General features: G+C 42.1%; 1 protein-coding gene across 9 annotated transcripts in view; it reads left to right on the top strand.

The window, feature by feature from the left end:
* CACNA2D1 (calcium voltage-gated channel auxiliary subunit alpha2delta 1) overlaps positions 1–21,155 on the top strand; it is a 400,043-nt gene that overhangs the window by 223,678 nt on the left and 155,210 nt on the right. For all 9 annotated transcript variants that reach the window (XM_033162979.1, XM_033162986.1, XM_033162984.1 and 6 more), the window contains exons 6-7: positions 202–246; positions 18,336–18,465. In XM_033162979.1, coding sequence (XP_033018870.1) covers positions 202–246; positions 18,336–18,465 — 175 coding nt within the window. The remainder of the gene's footprint in view (positions 1–201; positions 247–18,335; positions 18,466–21,155) is intronic.

The following is a 21,155-nucleotide window of genomic DNA, read 5'->3' as shown; positions in this document are numbered from 1 at the left end:
CCCTGTGAGATCCCTGCACTGTGGGTTATCACACCAGCATGCTATGGCTGGTATTTAAGGCCAGACCATATGGGGAAATTAATGGTCATATTTTTTAAGTTCAGAAAATGCAGAATTAAGTTCGATATTAATGGCTTTGTAGTGTCTTTTTGGTATTATAGGGTTAAAAAAAAATAACTCCATTTTTTTTCTCCTGCACAGACTAATGATATTGTCTACTACAATGCAAAGGATGATCTGAACGAAGTAAGTAACATTTATGAATATATAAGCATATGTTTTCTCAAGTTCCCGAAGGCAGTAGATTTTCACTGTAGTTTCTCGCTCCCCACAATCCACCCCATATTTAGGTTCCCTTCATGGGGGGAAATGGCTGAAAGTTTACCCTTGTTTAAGTACCAACTTATGTAGGTCAAGGTAGTGCAGTTGATTTCTGGATTTTATCTATCTGGGATATCAGTTGTTCTGCTTAAGGCTACACACACTGGAGTTTATGAGCAAATGTCCTCTTAAAATGTTACACCCCCATGTGGCTATCCAGTAGCCTTGGGTTAGGCATGTTAGATGGGGAGGGACGGAGCACGTGGTCCCATGGCCCTATTTAGGAGGTGATTGGAACAGCTTATCTTCCAAAACTACGCGACTGTAAATTACCATGAGTGCACGGCCAGTGCTTTCGTTTGTTTGAATCTCTAGTCCGTTTAGAATTTGACTTTGAAATCCTGACAATACTTGGATGAAAGGGGAAGTTATTTTCTACTCCAAATAACACAGCTTGCTATTTTAAAATAAACATTGTAGGTGCAATCTATAAACTAATACCGAGTTTCTTTAAATGCATTAATCAGAAAGATCAACATGCTTCATTTGCACCTAGTAATAAAATGTGATTTACGATTGATGGCCTCACTGTTACACTTGACACTGTTGCTGGAAGATAATTAAAGAGAGTACATTGATCTTGTCAGACACATGTATCTGAGTTGCATAAATGGAATATGGAAATTTAGATAAGATGAAGGTGCAGGATTCGTTTATGGTGAATTTAAAAAGTATCCATAGCCAGCCATTTAATTAACAGTTGAGTAACTTTTTTGCTTCTAGTTCAGCAGTTTTCAACTTTGAGTTATGGAAGAAACTACCTTGTAGGATTTCTCTTTCGTAATGGGCCCGTCTGTTTGTTTCCCCAGATTAACTGTCAAGCCATTGGATTCTGTCCACTCATAGCAAGGAATCTAGTTAGGTTTTGTTCAAAAAAATTATGAGTAATTCAGAGAGTATTTAGGCTGCTTGCGCCAGGGATGAGCGGTGGGCTTGAGATTGTGTACTAGAAACGCCACATCAGTGCAATGAGCATAGATAGCTACCCTTTGATGCTCCACTGAGACCAGTCCCATGCAGTTGGACTAAGAGGTCTTTCCCAGCTCTGGTGCTTGAACTATTTTACCTAGTGATTTCAATAACTGAATTTGGAACTCTTATAATAGTCAAATGAGATACAATACTAAAATATATTGTGTCTGAGTGGGAACTTCGTAGGCAAACAGCAACATCTGTCAGTACTACTGAATAATCTCCTAACTCACTTGGAGGGTGGGGGAGGGTGTGTGGCGGGAAAGAGGTGGGGGAGAAGAGCAGCATTACTTTTGACTACACTGATTAAAATCAAAGTAGACCTGCACCTAGGTTTTCTGAAAGTTTAAGTGCTTGAGTATGGGAGTTCTAGTGGTAGTGGTATGCAGTCATTTTGGCAAATGCAATAGTGAGCTGAATAAGGCCTATTTGGTTCACTTTTCATTTGCCCAACAAATAATGCAGGTCAGAAGGAAGAATAATAGGATCAAAGAATTATGGAGTTGGAAGGTACCCCAAGGGTCATCTAGTCCAATCCCCTGCAGTGCTAAAGCATCCATGGCAGATGCCTATCCAACCTCTGCTTAAAAACCTCCAAAGAAGGAGAGTCCACAACCTCCCAGGAAGTCCGTTCCACTGTCCAACTTACTGTCAGAAAGTTCTTCCTGATGTTTCATCGGAATCTCATTTCTTGTAACTTGAAGCCATTGGTTTAGGTCCGACCCTCCAGAGCAGGAGAAAACAAGCTTGCAACATCTTCCATGTTTAGGAGACCATTTTGTGGTCTCCAGGGGTGGATGGGCCTGTCTCCAGTAGTGGCATCTGTAGCATCTTCTGCTGGCTGGCATTATTGTCCCCAGAATGCCCCAGTGCAAAATTCATTCATTCATGCAGACTTTGTTGGCATAATTCAATGCAGTATAATTTCAAGGGGATGTGGGGGTGGCTAGCACAATAATCATAGCCCTTGTAGCTCCCATTTCTCACCCCAAACACCATCAAGTGATGCTGCATTGTGACATTATAGAAAAGCAAAACAGAGTCCACAAAGTCTGTTCTGCATCCACAGCCCATGTTGGCAGTGTGAGAGGGAGAATTAAAGGAGAAGAAAATAAGAGAAAAGCACTGAAATGTAACAGGTGCAGAGAAAATGAGGCAAACTAGGCTCACAAGTGAATGGAATTGTGTTGCATTTGAAGCAAGCTGAAAATTGTTGCTGTGATTACTCATTCACACATTCAAAGAAATAAACTGAAGTTGTGGTCATTGAACATGCATTTGTGAACCTGATGTTGTACTACAGATATCTACATTTCTGATATGACATCTAAAGTGGGAGCTGCACTTCTTGCTCATGTTGTGATTCATGAGCCCACAGAGCATCTGGAGCTAATTGAACTCCCCAAAAATGAGCACTTTGTTTCCTTGCTGGGGAAAAAAATCATTGGAAGTAGGAAATGTGCAAATCTACAGTTTTTTTCTCTCTAGGACAGGCTTCCCGAAACTAAGACCTGCGAGTCGGATACGGCCCGAGGCACTCAGTTTTCCAGCTCCCCGCAACCCCCGCCTCCCGCTCTTACTGGTGCGGTGCGGTGCAGCTGCGCACTTTCGGGGTGGCGGAGCGCTGGAAATAGCTTGTGTACATGCGCAAGCGTCATTTCCGGTGCACTTTCGGGGCGCGTAGCACTGGAAATAGCTTGTGCGCACAAGCGTCATTTCCAGCACACTTCCGGGTCAGCGGAGCACCGGAAATAGCTTGTGCACGTGCGCAAGCCTCCGCAGACCCGAAAGTGCGCTGGAAATTGTGCACACGCATGTGTGCTCCCCCGCCTCCGCCCCACTGCACGATTGGCGCTGGAGGAACTGGCCCGAGGCCGGGTAAGTTTGCCAACCCCTGCTCTAGGAACTCCCATGATGGTCAGGCCCTTGCTCCTGTACCAAGAGATGGTGCTGTTTGAAAGGGTATGATAACAAAAAACAACCACTGTGGAGCTATAGACTTTTTAAAACAAATATTTATTTTACTCTAGCAAATGGTAACCTGTGGTTTACATATATTAACAAAGTATCAAGAAATAGCAGTGTCTTCCTCATAGCTTGAGGGCTGAGATGCTTGAGAGACTATTTTGCCTCTGTAGTGTTGTTCTAGCAACTGTGGCATCGGACCCTAACTGTTGACACCTAAAGGGTCAGAAACACCACCAAGCATCATTAGTGTTTTACTTTCTGAGCAGCTGTCAGTCAGCAAGCAGAAACCTGGTTGATAAATAAATTACATAGTGTTACAAGCAATAGTGTAGAATGAAATGCCAATTAAATTACTATTTTAAACTCTCTGTGGCTTTTCAGGGCCTGAAATATTTAAAACCCTTGGGCTGTTGTGAGTTGTTTCTTCTGTAGTTCTCTAGGTTTTTGGTTTCGGTTTTTTTAAAATGAAAATTCAATAATACTCAAGTCTGATGGACTTACTGCAGATCCTGCTTGGTTTGTCTCGTTTGCTCTTCCTGCCTTTATGCTAACAGAGATATCTCAAACTTTTAACAAACACAGAGGCAGCACTTTTCATCTAAATGACCTGGCCCTTTGACCCCTGCTTACTAAGCTAGTTGAATAAATAGTATATGTAAGAATTGTTTGCTAGATTGAATCAGGAAAACAAGTTCGGTTGTAGTTGTCTAGAAGCAGACCTAGCCTTGCTGTTATTTAATCCTAAACTCCTCTGGGTGTGGATGACTTCAAGCGATACTCCATTCAGAGCACCTCCACACTCAGATATAAAACTTTCGGTGAGGCCTTTTCTGTGGTGGTGCCCTCACTGCTTCATGTTCTTCCCAGATATGTTTGCATAGCCAAGGTCCTGGTTTTGTTTAGGAAGTAGCTTTGCTTTTGTTGTTCTTAGTAAATCATAGAATCATAGAGTTGGAAGAGACCCCAAGGGCCATCCAGTCCAACCCCCTGCCAAGAAGGAAACACCATCAAAGCATTCCTGACAGATGGCTGTCAAGCCTCTGCTTAAAGACCTCCAAAGAAGGAGACACCACCACACTCCTTGGCAGGAAATTCCACTGTCAAACAGCTCTTACTGTCAGGAAGTTCTTCCTAATGTTTAGGTGGAATCTTCTTTCTTGTAGTTTGAATCCATTGCTCTGTGTCCACTTCTCTGGAGCAGCAGAAAACAACCTTTCTCCCTCCTCTATAGAACATCCTTTTAAAAATGTTTCTAACTTTTTCTAACTTTTTTTTTAATGTGAGGGCCTTTATGATTGATTAATATATTATATGTTGCCCCGATTCTTATAGACAGACCACTTGTGTGTGTGCTGTGGGGATAACCAGCATCTGGGACAGCCAGTAATTCCAGAGTGCCTGCTCCCACTGGCCGTGAAAGGGTCCGCTGGTTATGAACCTGAAGGTCGTGAGATTGTTGTTGGAGTTCTGAAGGTTTCTGAAGGTTTCCTTGGAGTCACGAAGGCTCCTCTGGAGTTACGAAGGCTTGAGGTTCCAAAAAGGAAAGAATAGAAGCGGTGGCCAAAACTAAGAAGGCGGCCAAACAAAACTTTAGAAATAAAAGAAATAAAGACTAAGAGACTGCAGTCAATGGTGAAGTTGCGCTTTCCCAGCTACTGCTCTGTGCGGCTTGGTTTTCCTTTCGCTTTCTCTCTCTTGGCTTGTCTCGCACGGTTGTTCTCTCTTGGCTTGTCTCGCGCACTCTACACACCGCTACAGAGAGCAGAGGCTTTTTATTAGTAAACTGAACAACGTCACAACATTATTAATAACCAATCACAACACTGTATCTGGGTGAGTTTCTGGGTGGGAAACTTCTTACTGACTGTTATTTTTGCTGCGCTTTGCTGCTAGCCCGGAGGGATCCAGGCAGCAAACCTCTGCCAGATCCTCTTGCCTTCCGTGTAATGCACGGAAGGTTACCTTACTGCGGCAAGGTGCAGGAGCACCTGAAAATGTATTCCCACAGTGTGCACCTTTCAGCCTGTTAAGAGCTGCTCTTTCAGGCGAGTGTCCCTTAGACTTCTCCTGTACCTTCAGCTCTCCTCCTTCACTGCAGTAATGATCTGATCATGAAATGAATGTGCAGAAAGTGTTTGTTTGTTTGTTTGTTGCCTTTATACTAGGGTTACCAGATGTCCCCGTTTCCCGGGGACAGTCCCTGGATTTGTGAATAAGTCCCCAGACAAATTCCATCCCCGCAGTGTCCCCGGATTTCATCTAATGTCCCCGGGAAACGCAGCAGCGGCAGTCTCAGCAGCCTGGAGCAGTATCTCTGGATGGCTTCAGGAGCTGCTCAGAAGTCCCCCTATGATGGTGGTGCAGGGACTCAAAGATGCAGCTTCCGGGCTGCCTCCACCTTCCCTGAGCCCAGCAACTAAGCTGTGAGGGGAGGCTTCACGCTGCCTATCGAAGCAGCCTCCCAACTCCTACTTGCGTGCAAGCAGGAGCGGGGCGGGGATCTCTCAGCTGTGAAGGGAGGCTTCACGCTGCCTATCAGAGCTTGCATGCAAGCAGGAGGGGGCAGGGACCTCTCAGTTAGGCAATGGGAAGCCTCCCTTCCCAGCGGAGAGATCCCCGCCCCCTCCTGCTTGCACGCAAGTAGGAATGGGATTGGGGCTGCTCCGACGGGAAGCGAGGCATCGTGCTGCCTGAACCTCGCCGCTGCCGCTCTCAGCCCTCCTTCTCCACCTTCCATGCCTGACCCACTGTGCACCGCTATCCCACCACCACCACCACCGAAGAACCAACAACTCAGGGGCTGCCCAGACTCATGGAGAAAGGAGATAGAAGCCTCGGAGGAAGGGGAAATGTGGCGGTTAAGGTCAACACGGCAGCCACCCCTCTGTCACCACCATCGCTGCAGCATCAATGTCCCAAATGTGTAGTATTTATTTATTTAAAATGTCCCCGGATTCATTGAAAAAAAAATCTGGTAACTTATACTCCTCTTTTCTGCCAAGTGCCTCTAGCTGTGGAACTGGTGGCGTGAGCTCCTTGGCCTGAGCTTCTTCGCTTTTGCCTTCCCTCAAGGCACACAGGACTTAAGTAGGTCCAGGGAAGCTGGTGCGGTGGTGAGGAAGCTGCCCCAGCCATTATTTCAGGATGTTGGTTCTGTGCTCCCTGGCCTTGGGTAGGATGACAAATTTCTGCTCTCATTGAACTATCCTGAGAACAAAGCAGCTCCTTTTCCTGAGCTGCTTTCTTCCCAAGTCCCTGTTTCGAAATTAATAAGGTGGCATTCATCCTTCCTAGATAATGACTTGGAAGAGAAAGGCTGTCCCAAAATCAGGACCCTTCCCTTTAACTTTGAACCCTCTTATTAAGTTTTCCAATGCAGGCAGTCCTGTCTCATTATTTGAGAATTATGCTTTTAGGCAAAGCATCTCCATAGTGTAGCATATAGGAGATATATATACTTTGTTTTCTAACACATTGATGTGCATATATTGATGCTGCACAACATGCTTGACTGGTGTTCTCAACACCAGGGATGTTCTTGTCTGTTTGACATATGGCTGTCTGCATAATTTACGTCCATTGGCAGATGTAAGAGCCAGCCCTGCTGTGCCGCTGTTCAGTCTCCCTACGCTGCCCAAGAAAAGTTACAGCATTCTTTAGCTACCCAAATTGCCTGTCCTCTCTTACCTGGTGCCTCTCTGCCTCCTGTTTCATAACCCTTTCCCTTCTACTCTGTTTATTGTCACCTCTGACTCTCAGATGAAGAGTCTCATGCCTTACCGAATGAGCTCTCCAGTTACACGTTTGTATACAATTTTTACCAACGCACACAATAGTTCAAAACAAATTTTCCCAAATATAATGCAGTTTTGTGCACACTTTACCTAAGTATGTGCACTTCGGTAAGCATTACTTGACCGGAGAGCTACATTGCAAAATCCAGAAAACTGTGAATTTCAAAGACCATCTGTGTTTTAGTTCTTGTGTTGTTTCAGAAAGTGCAGACTGGGACGCTTTGCCTGTAAATGTGGCCTGAACTTTCTCCGCCATCTCTGCTCTGAACTTGGAGTATGCCAAAGAAAATATGCTTGCAAGTTGCATCCACTTGGTAATGGAGGAGAAGTGATTTGTCAACACCCATCATTTGACGTTGTCCTACCTAGGCCAAATCCATTCAGTACCAACTGCTCCATTGACTTGCAGCCAGGCTGGGTTTAACTTTCCTCTTTCAAAAATTAATGAATAAGTCTTGCTTCGAAGACAGACTGACGCATAGAGCAGGGACTCCTGCCTTTACTGCTGTCGTCTGTTTTTCTCTTACACACACACACACACACACCCCTTAGCCACAGGCTCAGATCACACCAGGGAGCACACTGCTACGTTTTTTGTTGCAGGGCCCCAGTTGTTTTAAATAATAGCTAACCCTGCCCTGTGGCAAAGTGCTAACTAGCTCTGTGAAGGCCATAAATCCTGTGGGGCATAAGCTACACAGCCTGCCTTATATTTAAATAACAATATGCAGGCCCACCAGTGCCGGATTAATAGTAAGTGTGCAGATTTTGTATGCGCATGGCCTCATTATTTTGTGCTTTATCTCTAGGTGGCCATTTTTAAAGGCTTTCCTTAATGTTCATCTGTCTCAACAGGAGACAGACTCAAACCTACTGTTTTTGTTATTTGTTGTTGTCCTTCTAAAAAAAATCTACTGCAGGCTGCATCATTCTAGATTTTGATGTAGAAATTATAGAACCATGTTGTGTTAGGATTTTTGTTTTGTTTTGTTTTGGTGGGTGTCTCATACTGTCCTATAATAAGGAGTGCATTATTTAGACTCTTGCTTCACGTTGATGTCATACTCAATTGCTGTACTCCCTGTACTGCTTGTTATGTGATAGCTTAGGGCAGTGATAGCCTGAACATTCAGGAAAATACTACTGAATTCCTAATATAGCTTTATTGCCCTTTTTGTGCCTGCCTTATGCAGCTGGCAAAGAGTGGGGAGTGATCCCATATGGATCCCTTATTTCTACTTGTGACTTTATTATTCCTTTCTGTGAAAGGTGCAATATCCTGAAAAGCTTGGGGCAGATTTTTAAAATATCTGTGCCTTGCCTGATTTACTTCCAGGGGGCCATGTCATGTCGGCTGTCTGCCTTGTTGCTCCTTTTTGTTTACCTTTTAGCTTAAGTTCACCCCCTTCCCTACCCACACACCCTGAACAGCTATTGTCGGCTGAGAGCTTCCAGCATCCCATTTGCTCTTATTCATTAAGGCTTAATTGGGAACAGTCAACCACATCTCCTGGCAAGGGCTACATCCCCTAATTGACACAAGTGATTTATTAGAAAAGAGAATTCCCTTCAGAAAGCCCCTGCGCTGGAAAGCAGCCGTGACTGATAGAGCAGTGCTGTTTGCGCAGATGTTAATCGTTTGCTAATAGTAAGAGTGATGGCCGTATTGCTCCTTGTTTTTTGTTTTTACTGCAGCACAACGTCTGTGTCTTTGCATGTGGGAAAGCGCTCTAGTAATGCAAATCAGCAATGCTCTAACAATGTGCCAAACATGAGTTGGCAGCTATCATTTTAGAAGTGCCACTATCAAGACCTGATCCCACCAACCTGGCTCATCAAATTGTCCACTTACCGGTATCTCACGTGTTAGGGAGAGCACGTCAGGCCACACCAGAAACTCTAGCATCCCTGGTTATTCTGAGGGTTTTAAAAAATAGTATCCATAGCTTAAAAGGCATTTTGGGGCAATTTAAACCTGAATATATTGCAGGCTTTTCCTTTATCCTTTAAAAAACCCCTTTCTCTCTCATCACTGAAACCTGAAATGAGTTCTTTGCATCCTACCTACAACTATCATTACCACTGAGGGATGAAATGGGCAGTGGCAACATGACTCATTTTAGTCTAAAAGTGTTAGAAAGAGAACACGAGAGGACAAGCTTCCATGCCAGCTGACCCCCAGAAGAACCAATATGTCTCTTTAAGAGTTGGTGCCTGAGTTTACTTTTCATCATCTCCCCTCCTCATCCCCTTTTCCTTTTGTGTCGTTTCGTTTAGACTGTAAACATGCGAGCAGGATTTTTATTATTTTTTATTGCTTGTCCATGAGCTGTTTTGTGAGAGTTTTCTGCTGAAGAACAAGGTGTCAACACTTTAAATAAATAAGAAGGTCCCTGCAGGCTCAGACCAGGGATGAGTGTAGACCAACATCCTGTTTGCAAAAGTCACCTGTCAGATGTTTCCAGAAGTCCACGTTGGCTGATGAAATCTTAAATTAGTTATGCAGTCAGAAAACCCAGCAGCTTAAAATAATGAAAGAGTATTTATTTGTTTGTTTATTAAATTTATATACCACCCATTCAACAAAGTTCTCTTGACAATTTAAATAAAATAAAAAATACAATTTACACTAAAACCCTTCAAGCAAAAACAAAACAAATCAAAACCAACAACCCAGAAAGCAGAAATCTCAGCAACTCCAAACGGCATAAAGCACCAAGTTCTCATTGAGTGCAAACCCTGAAACATCCATAGATTGTAATTGAAAGGTCTTGGAGAAGAGGAAGAGCTTCAGCAAATGGCCATAAAGAAGGTGCATTATAGGGACACCACCACTGAAAAGACCCTCACACTTCATTTGGTAGAGAAATCTGGAGTACAATTGAAGGGCTGATGTTTTCCTTGGTCAGTGTGCCAGATCTCATAGTTTCCTTTGCTATATTAGAACAGCTGGAGTATAAATTATTGTGTATTTATACCGGAAACATAACCTGCACCAATGAACTACCAATGATCTTGCAAACTACTTACTCAAACATCAGGTAGCATTATAGTGAGCTTCCTTTTTCCTGGCTGAAATTTCAGCTTGCGTTTTCCCATAACGAATTTGGGATGCCAGCATGAATCAATGTCACCCCCCTCAAAGAGAAGCAGATGAACTGGCACTGAGTGAATGATTGACACTGGCCACTTGCAAAGCTAGTCTTTACAGTATCGTTCACTGAGAAATGAGCATCTTCTGCGCCCATCAAACATGTCACCGAGTGGCGTATATGGCCGTCCCACTTACAGTGAAGCTTGATTTCTAATCAGTGGTTGGTAAATCGGCTGTTACCGGTGAAATTATAAATGATATAAAGGTCTGAAATGGAGCAGGTGTTTACATCCTTAGCTGTATTTGAATTGCAATGCTCGTTTACAAAACCGACCATCGTGTCCTAATCCCATTATTCAAATCTATGCAAGTTTCCCCCCTCCCCCCCATTCTAACCTACCATGAATATGTATCTTTGCCCAAGAACTGTCTCTTTCTTCTCCTGAGCAAAAAAACAAAATAAAAAACCCTTAATTTTCAGTCTTAAGGATAACACCACTTGTATCCTACGAAGGTTTAAGGGGTTTATAAATTATAATACAAAGAATCATTCCTTGAAGGCACGCCTGTATTAGTTTGGTCCCAGAAGCGTTCCCTTCGAAGGCTGTGTTTATGCCATGCTAAAAATCAACATTCAACCCTGAAGCTAGTGATTCATCATTTTAATAGAATACATCTTCCCTTTGAGAGCACTCTCATTTATATAAAAAAAAACTTGAGTGGAAGTGGCAAGAAGCAGTACACTGTAATTGTTTCTCTGGTAAATTAATTTAACTGAAATTGTGTTTCATTGTGGCACTTTCAGTGAAAGGGGTTTTAGAAGAAATGGGCTTTTTCTTTCTCTTTCTTCCCTGCACTAGAATGTAGGGTCCGTGGACCCTTTGCTCAGCCCTAGGCTATGGTCCCAAACCTTTCAACTGCCCGCTAGCAATGACACAGGTAGCAGCACCCTTCTAGTCCATCATCTTTGTTGACTGCCAGTATTTTAAACTCTGCTGCAAAATCATTGCTCTTAGCTCATGCTAAATGCATTTCGGACAAGGGCCACAGGCCATTGCTAGGCAAGTCCTAGCTTTGTCAGCTTTGGCAAGGTTAAGTGGCACATAATCCAATTAACACAGAATAGCAAGAATCTCCGCCCATATGTATCAAAAGAACAAGGACATAGAAGAATGGATGCCGGCCATATTAACAGAAGCTCCAGTGTTGAGCCCTGGGTCATGGTGAGCATTTTGGAGCATTTTCAAAAACTGGTTTACATAACCACTGAGCCTTTCTCGTGCTGCTTATGCGATGAATTCTAGCTAAAATAGGTTCTACGTCAGCATTACAAACTGAAACGAAATTGCCTGCTGCGTACAAAGCAAATACTGCAAGAAAACGCAGAAGTAGTTCTAGCTACCTGTCAGATCTGCAATTTCAGTTCCCTGGAAATTGGCCAATCTAGATGTCTTCCAGCAAGACCCATTTATCAAAATTGCCTTCTGATAGTCATCATGGGTAGATACTGTAGTGTGATAAGGCAAGATGGGTGGAATGAGTCTGGGAGAGATGCAAAGGCAGCTTAACTCTTGTAGATGCTTACTCAGAAGTAAGTACTGCTGAATTCAATGACAGTCCCAGGTAATTTGTGTAGCATTGCAGCATTAATTTACTTCTGAGATCTCTAACATATTCATTCCATTCTCTTCAGTTAGTTCTTTGGCTTTAAACCTTTCCTGCTGCACTGCTCTATCTCATTATATCCTCTACTGTCATAAATAAATCTGCAGACAAGGTATCAGTCACATCTCTAGGCAATACACTAGTCTTGATTATGCATTTCTTTTACTGATGTTATTCAAGGCCACTCAGGCAGTAATTCTGTATCCACATGAAGTCCTCACAACTCAGTAATGAGTATTAAGTAACCCACAGTTTAAATGCAGAAATATTTTTTTGCCCATGCAGCTGTGAAAGGTCAGTTCTGCTGTTATGCCTTCCACTTGTCCCTCTGCAAATGGGTTTGCCTCTGTTATTGAGAGTTGTAATCCTGGAGTTTCTGCTAATTTTAGGATTTTGTCCATTGTTATACTTTTTCCCATGTAAAAAGGCATTTCGTTTTATGGGGACTGTTTTAATCTGAGTAGTGTCAGTTTTCGTTATTCGTTTTAAAATGCGTCTCTTCCAGCAAGTTACGCTTGCTATCTATTGTTAACTTTTCAAGAACTCTTACAAAATACTTTACAGAACTGCCCATTCAGCTGGAGAGTCGAACCATTGCTTTCATGCTTTGGCTCCGAGCGTGTACCCTGATAACTTGCTAGGATTGTCTTCAGCTTTAAAGTATTTCTCCCTTTTGCCATTTTACACACTCCCAACATCTTGCTTTATACCTGAGTTTTAACAGAATCAATGTGTTATTTTTGTGATCTGCAATTTTATTAAAGTAGAAACTGACAAGTAGTCATTCAGAAGTTAATTAGGACCTGCATCTCATCTGATATCATCACTTTCATCCTACTGCATTGTCACCAGAACCCAAAGCTTTGAATATTTTGATTTCTTTTTGTTTATAATGGGGGGGGGGAATTATGCAGGGGAGATCATAAAAGATATAACAAATCCTATCTATGACAACGTTTGATATATGTTTACATATTTTGTTGGAAGCCACTCAGAGTGCCTGGGGCACCCCAGTCAGATGAATGGGGTATAATGCCATTACAATGCCAAATTAATGCCAGATTAAAGTTACATTTTCAGAGGTGCCTTTCAGTATTCTCTAGGCACCTTATTGTATGTAGAAAGCAATGTAGGTCATGCAAAATCAGGTGCTACTGAAAGTTCAGAGTTTTCTTCATTCAGCACTATTACTCTGACTTTCCCCTTAAGATTTCATTACACTTCAGTTTGTGAAACTTTACTTCTAGTGTAAATTCAAAAGAAACAGGGTTATTTTAAATCTGTATCTTGTTCCAGAATGAGTGGAATTCTAATAAGTGATCTGTCAATAGTATTTACACATGTGACGAATTTGCCCTGTTGTCTAAATAGTTTGGACTCCACTCCATAAAATAATTAAAAGCATAGTGAGATCAGTTAAAATCTCAGCTTCTTACCATGCTACCATTCCCTCTGCTTCTGTAGTTTAGCGCTGAGTATGAAACCTTATAGAGCTAGAACTGCGTCATCCACTTACTAGAAGGAGTATTGGCAGGTTTGCAGGAACAAAATAGCCAAAGCGGGGGAACCCCCTAAATAGCCTAGAGGCCATGAAATATTGACTGACTATGGGGAGGGGGGAGTAGAAAACCCAGTTGAGGGGGATGTAATGGAGAACCACAAAATAAGGTGCAGCGAGCTGTCTGAATAGAAGTACTCCACAGAGCAACATCTTGGTACGAGCAAAGTTGTTAGGCCAATACTAATGAAGTGGCTTCGCATATCATTTTAACAAATTAATCCAGATACATTTCTTAATGCCTCTATAATGATTTATATGTATATAAATACTACTGTCGGGAGGTGTGTATTGTTACAAAAGTTGGGTGCCACCCCCACTCTCTGCAAGATTCCAGGGGGTTCTAGGCATTCACCCAGGGCCTGTGCTCCTTTGGAGAACTGAGACACGGCAGAGACTGTTGTAGCTTTAAGAAATATGAGTTATTCACCTATTTACACCTTCAGTCTGCATGGAGAGAGTCCAGATCTTAAAGCTCAGTCGCTTCAAGAGAGGCTCTTGTCTCCCACAGCAGTGCGGCCCTGCAGTCCTTCAGGCAGCCTGCCCAAGATGGAGCCCAGTTTCTCTCTTTCCCCTTCTTCTTCCTAGCACACCTCGCTAAAGACTCTCTATTTCTGTCACTTCGAACCCACATCCTGTCACCATGGCAACCTCTGTTATGTTACTACCTCTATTCCAGGTGAGGCCCTGGCTTGGAAAAGAATCTTAGCCTGTACTTTTCCTCTGACCTCCAATCAAAATCCTTCCATTAATTAATTTCTTGTTGGGGGGGGGGTTCTATCTATCTATCTATCTATCTATCTATCATCTATCTATCATCTTGCAACAAGAATGACAAAGGGAGGGGAGGAAGGGTTATTTGGCTTTGTCCTCTAACGTTTGTTATACATTTTTTTTAAATTAAAAAACAGTTTTTAGTGGTTTATTTAGATCAGATTGTACAAATACCTTTCTGAATTTTCAGTGCAGGTGGTTTCAAAGAAAGAAGGAAAACCAGGGCTTCATGTTTACATAGAGCCCTTTAGCCCAGGCTCATCGTTCAGTTTCGGCACAGCCCTCTCCCCCCAGCTCAGACTATTTGACCCATGGTGAGGATTTAGCCTGCCCATTTGCTTACAAAACCAGAGCTGCTTCTGTAGGTTAGCCTTTAAGATGTGCACTGACATCCTTCTGGTTAACTGAACTGAGGGTCATAGTTCTTCAAGGTAATGCCCCAAAATGCGAACTGAAAAGAAATGGATGCTATCTGCTACCCAAGGCAGGGACAAATTGGTCAGGAGACTTATTTCGGAAAAGAGAGAGAGAGATTTTGCTGACTGTCAGTGGTAGGTAACAATGTAATTCAATAAGCGAAGGCCAAGTTTGAATAGATGGAAAATTAATCTTCGGGCCCTGTCTCCTGTGGGATTTTCCTGTGCCATTATTGATTGCATTTCAGCTCCTACCTCAGGAGAGAAATTGGTTGGAGATAGGTTTTAATTGTATTCAGAGCTGCCATGGATTACTTTCATTTACAATATATGAGCTTCATTGTTTTGGGTGTGTTGCTTTAAAAAAAGAAAGAAAACGTTTTTGGAGATATGGAAAATGTAGCAAATACAGTTTAGGTTTTTGGTAAGAATAATAATTTTAGAGCCATTATTGTGTGATGGGTATATTATTGTAAGCATTCTCATGAGGTTTCCTGAAGTCAAAATAATTATTACACCATTTGAGCAATATTTTTCCTGTGTGATTTTTATTAATCACATGGTAAAAGTAGAAGCTTATTTCATTTATTGGATGAGAAATTACTTTATCAAACAACATCATGCCAGTGTGTACCTTCATACTGTTGAGTTGTGCTTATTGTTTTCTGCTACCATGTTTATTGGTTTTATTGTTGCACACAATAATGTGTTTGTTTGTTTGTTTGTTTGAGAAGTGGAAGAAGCAAACTCCATTATATCTCACAAGTAGATACCATTGATTATCCTAAACAGTGACAAAACCCACTCCCATGCTCAGTTGAGTAGCATTGTGCCACTCCAGAAGCATACACTAAAATGATATTGGAGATGTTAGCTGTCTGAAATAGTTGTCAAAAGCACAACCCAGGTTTGCATGCCAGTGAAAATCTTTCTGATATTCTGCATCCTAGCAGAATATCAAATTTGTTTACATGCCACACATTTCAGACAGTGAGATCTGGGTAGGAAGGTAAAGGCCAGCCACAGAAAGGAAGGTCCCATGAATTGTTTTGTGTGGTGCATACAATGGAGATGTGGATTTATTATGACAGTGGGTTGTTTAACATACTGTTAAGTATATACATAAGGGATGCAGGTGGCGCTGTGGGTTAAACCACAGAGCCTAGGGCTTGCTGATCAGAAGGTCAGCGGTTCGAATCCCCGTGATGGGGTGCGCTCCCGTTGCTCAGTCCCAGCTCCTGTGCACCTAGCAGTTCGAAAGCACGTCAAAGTGCAAGTAGATAAATAGGGACCGCTCCAGCGAGAAGGTAAACGGCGTTTTCGTGTGCTGCTCTGGTTTGCCAGAAGCGGCTTTGTCATGCTGGCCACATGACCCGGAAGCTGTAGGCCAGCTCCCTCGGCCAGTAACGCGAGATGAACGTCGCAACCCCAGAGTCGGACACGACTGGACCTGATGGTCAGGGGTCCCTTTACCTTTTACCTTTAAGTATATACATACAATGGGTGAAATGGCCCTAAAGCCGGGTCATGTGGCCCTCCAGCTGTTTTTGGACTACAAATCCCATCATGTGGCTGGGGCTGATGGGAATCGGAGTTCAACAAATATCTAAATGGACCATACCTGCTCTAAAATGTGGTCAAGATTAAGCAACCAAATATGGTATACTATTGTAATTTAATATTTTATTGCACGCTGCCCAGAGTGGCTGGGGAAACCCAGCCAAATGGGCAGGGTATAAATAAATTATTATTATTATTATTATTATTATTATTATTAGCCAAATGCTAAGAAATGTTCCTTAGTTGCTATTTTATAAAAGACAAAGAAGGGCATGTTACGGTTGGTAAATGGCTGCTTTCCTTCTGGATGTTACACAAAGGGAAATATAAGTTGATAGTTTTAAGTATTGCTCTTTGCATAGTTTAATGGGAACATAGGTAGTGTTACTGTTGGTATTTATTTTGGGGAAACAAATGGGTGTACTAGGATATTTATCAAAGGGATGCATGTGTGACACATCATCTCACTTGAACAGTGGGAGTGTCTCTCACAGAATCCTCTCCAGAAAACTTTCAGGAAAACTCTGCGAGCTTCAGCTCCTCTCATGTGCCTGACTAGCAAAGCATGAATTGTTGGTTTCACTGCACTTTCAATATCCTATCTATAGGTTGTACCATTGCAGCAGCAGCAGGCTTTGCCTCAACCTACATATTTATTTTAATGTCTGAAAAGAAGGCATCACAGACCATCCAAGTGTCCCTATTTTCCAGGGACGTCCCTGATTTAGAGAAGCTGTCCCAGTTTCTGATTTAATCCCAGAATGTCCCACTTTTCCTTAGGATGTCCCTATTTTCATTGGAGAAATGTTGGAGGGTATGGAGTTATCTGACCCCCAATCCATCTAAAGGCAATCCTGTGTAGGGAAGGTTTTCTTTTAAAAAATGTTTTATTATGCTTTCATATATGTTGGAAGGTGCCCAGAGTGGGGGGGGGGCAACCCAGTAAGATGAGTGGGGTATAAATAGTAAAATTATCATTATAGAATGGGAGGTCTCTATTTTCATCGGAGAAATGTTGGAGGGTATGGCATCATCTATCCTGAACAAAGTTCAGTGACTAAGGTGGTGGAGTCCTGAGATTGTAGAAAGCCTGTACCACTTCTCAGATACATTTTTGAGGGGTGGGTGGGAGGGAGAAACAATTCTTTAATGCCCTTCCACACAGGCAGTCTCACTCATTCGATCTGCATCGCTTCTCCCCATCCTGCCAGTTCTCAATTTGTGGCAGCATTGTGAGCAGAGAACAGTGATGGGTTGCTCTTCAGCCTTGTTGGTTCATTTCTGCAGTATATGTGCAGAACAGATATGCACAGTTCTACACATGCAACAGAACGAAGTCAGCTGGTTTGGAGTAGGGTGGCATAATTTATTTATTTATTTATTTAGAGCATTTTTACCCCGCTTTTTGGCCACCGAAAAAAGGCTCCTGGGATGTCTTACATGAAATCAAAACAAGGTGCTCCCTATCCGCAGGCTTACATTCAAATAAATAAACAAATAAATAAATAACAACACACGAGGAAAGAGGGGCAAGGAGGGAAGAGGAAAGTAAAACTCAGAACTCAGGCACAAATTTCTAGACAGTTGTCCCTATTACTGACCAGCCAGCATAGTTCAGAGGCAGGATGTGCCTGATGGAGCTGGGCCACTAGCAAAACAGATACAATGAGCCCTGTTTCCAATCTCTCCCACAGAGGCAACCTGATAAAATGGCTGCCTCCCCAGTGGCAGTTGAGGGGAGAGGATGCATGATGGAGCTCTCGGCCTGTCGCAGCAGTGAACTCTGCTTCTCGGCTCTCTCAGTGCTGGAATAGACTATACCACTTTGCAGGTTCAGCTGGCGGATCACATTTTGAACGCTTACATTTAAAAATGGCATGCTCATAGAAATCTAGTATAGGTGGCTACCTTTCAACTTGCAAGGATTTTTTTTACACAGGAAAACATTCAACAATTGCATCCCTCACTGAAGTGACACATTGAGCGGGGTTAGACTAGTTGAGCCTCATGGTCCCTTCCAACTCTACAGTTCCACGAGTCTGTGATCCTAACTGAGATGCTTGTGTGGGCCAGCCCTTGGACCCCTCCATGTATTTGCGTGAATAATGTTTGCCGCATGCTTTAATATTTCCCTCTTTTTTTTCCTGGAAAAGTCTGGAAGAAACGAGAGTGAAACTGGTAGTCAGAGAATCAAACCGGTGTTTGAGGAAGATCCCATCTTTGGTCGGCAAACATCCTACCAGAATGCAGCAGTCCACATACCTACGGATATATATGAAGGCTGTAAGTAGTGCATCAATTTACAAAGTTCTATGCTCCTCATTCATGAAGGGTATATAGCACTAATCTGTTTATGATTTGCGTATGCGTCTTTATTTGGGCTCTCCTCTCCCCTCGCCTCATGAGCTAACCCCATCTCATATGTTAGGGTTGATGGAATGAAGCCAGTGTGATGTGGCCTTCAATTTGATTAGCAGTGGTCCTCCTCAGGGATTCGACACTGTGCAAGAGCAGCAGTAGTGACTATGGGGTAGGAAGCAGATGTAGAGCCTTGCAGGTAGAGCTGGTATGTAATGTTTATTCCTGGAGAGTTTGAAAGAATATTTTTCATAAAATGGCAGCAGTGGAAATAATGGCGCTGTGGCACAGAAGAATTGCCCGGGCTAATGCTAAAATGCTTCTTCTAAAGTATGGACCCTCTGTGTACCTGAAGGTACATGGAATCTACACCTCTCTGAAGAGCAGGATTGTGCTTTCCTGTATCCAGACACCTATCTTTCCCAGCTTGCAGACCTGTTGCATTGTGCTACAGTTTCAGCGAGGTTTCCATGCATGAACTGAAACACATGGGCACGATCCACACCTCCTTTATTTTAGGCTTCTGGCAGATGGGACATTATGCGGAGGAGAGGCTCCATGCAGGTGTCATGTGGGGTGCTGGTCATGTCTTCCAGGAAGCTGTGCAAGACGCACAAGCCTACATTTCCCATTGTGGGAATGGAAGAAAGTGAGATTTAGCTTTGCTGTAATGAAGAGGGCAAAATTAGAAGGGGGAGTGGGCATTCCAGATTTAAATTTGCATTCGGTAGAGCATAAGACTCTTAATCTCAGAGCTGTGAGTTCAAGCCTCATGTTGGGCAAAAGATTCTTTCCAAGCTTCTGCTAACTAGGTGGTCCAAGGTAAAGCTTGTAATGTACCACTGTACGAAGCAACATGTGGCCTCTTCCTGCAGCATTTTAAAGGCATGTTTACACTGTTAATGAACAAAATAAAAGAGAGTAGCAGCATTCCCTGGGCCACCTCATAAGCAGTACTGTCGTACCTTCATAATTCTTAAAAATATATATTTAAATATATATTTAATTTATGTTTTTCTTTGATTTTCTTGATTTTCCTTAATCATCCTAAAAAATCCACCAGGAAACAGGATGGACGGTAATCCATCCCCATGTGGAAAAAGGGACAGGATGCAGTTGGACAAATGTGCCCATCCCTACTTACAGGAATGGAACATAGAAATTTTGGATAAATTTAGGAAAACATTCTTCTCAGCCTAGTCAACTGTAGCTTCAGTTCATTCTGATCTGAGTTAAATAAAGAAGGCAGATACGATATTTTAATCAATGGGTCCTGTGGTCTAACACTATATAAAGATTGGGTGATAAAAGAGCAACAAGAAATAGGCTTTCATCATGCTCAGCAGCACATTGGAGAAATAAATCCACCACTACTTACAAATTAGACATTTTTTAATTAGGAATGATCCAATAAGATTATACAATTAGAATGTACCTTAATTAATAACCTGAAGAAAGCATTGCTGATGCATATACGGTAAATAAAAACAGGTCAGGTTTTTTATTTATTTACTTAGATAATTTATATCCCACACCTTCAACATAAGATTTATGTTTCCGGGATGGTTAACAAGATGAATAAGGAACAAAAGTAAACTTTTAAATAATAATAAAAAAAGTTCAGACTAATACAGTAGATTAAAATATCAGTTGCCGCTAATTTAATTGGCTGGCAAAATCGAACTGTTCCAAGTCAAGGAATGAGTACATTAGCAGTTCTTAAAAGCTGATCATATTAGCAGTTTGCAAATGTGGAAGAGTGGGCATTAAATTTACAATGAAATATCTCCAGGGAAAAATATATGTGTGGAGCACTTTTTAAAAAATAAAATAAAATAGAATGATGTCTTTATTTCATGGAAATATTTAAAAAATGCTTAAAATATTTATGTTGGAATTGTGGGGGGAAGAAAGAAGGCGATTTTGTCCATTGCTGGTGGACCTGTGAGAAGGTTAAAAACGATTGGAAGAAAATGTTAAGAAAGCTGTTGCTGTCACCCCGGAAGAAAGACCTTTAGAAAATCTTCAATGCATTGGTGTCCAAAGAAAGACAAAGAATGTTTTGCATGATAGTTAAGAGCCAAAATCATATTTGTGAAGTACTGAAAATACTTTCAAACACGCACATTAAGAGGATAACACGTAACATTATGGAATACGTAGAACTGTGCAGGTTACAATAACATAGAAGCAGCACACAATGAAAATCTTTCCGAAGAAGGGTGTGGTTATGTATATGGTATTAAAGTGCACAACAATATATTGTTGTAGAAATTCCATCCCCGTTGTTATACAGATGGACAACTTCTCTTGCTCTGCCATTTTTCTATATTTTTGCTGGTTTATGGTAGGTGTTATATATTTATTTACTAGCATTCTTCTTCTTAAAAAAGCAAACCAAAAATTTTAAAACGCCTACTGACCCACTAAATAACTACTCTACCCATTTAGATATGTGTGAATAGGGCAAGTGTTAGGGACGCACAGCTGCCCTGGTTGTCCAAAATGACTGTTGACGATGCAAGCTAACAATTATGCAAATAAAAAACATAAGGAATAAACATGATGCTCTGCCTCACATAAAAATGGCGCCAGAAGTATGAAAATAAGGAACC

The sequence above is a fragment of the Lacerta agilis genome, chromosome 10 (assembly GCF_009819535.1).
Source record: "Lacerta agilis isolate rLacAgi1 chromosome 10, rLacAgi1.pri, whole genome shotgun sequence".
NCBI lineage: Eukaryota > Metazoa > Chordata > Lepidosauria > Squamata > Lacertidae > Lacerta > Lacerta agilis.
The sequence above is the reverse complement of the archived record's forward strand: the minus strand, read 5'-3'. Positions and strand labels throughout refer to the sequence as shown.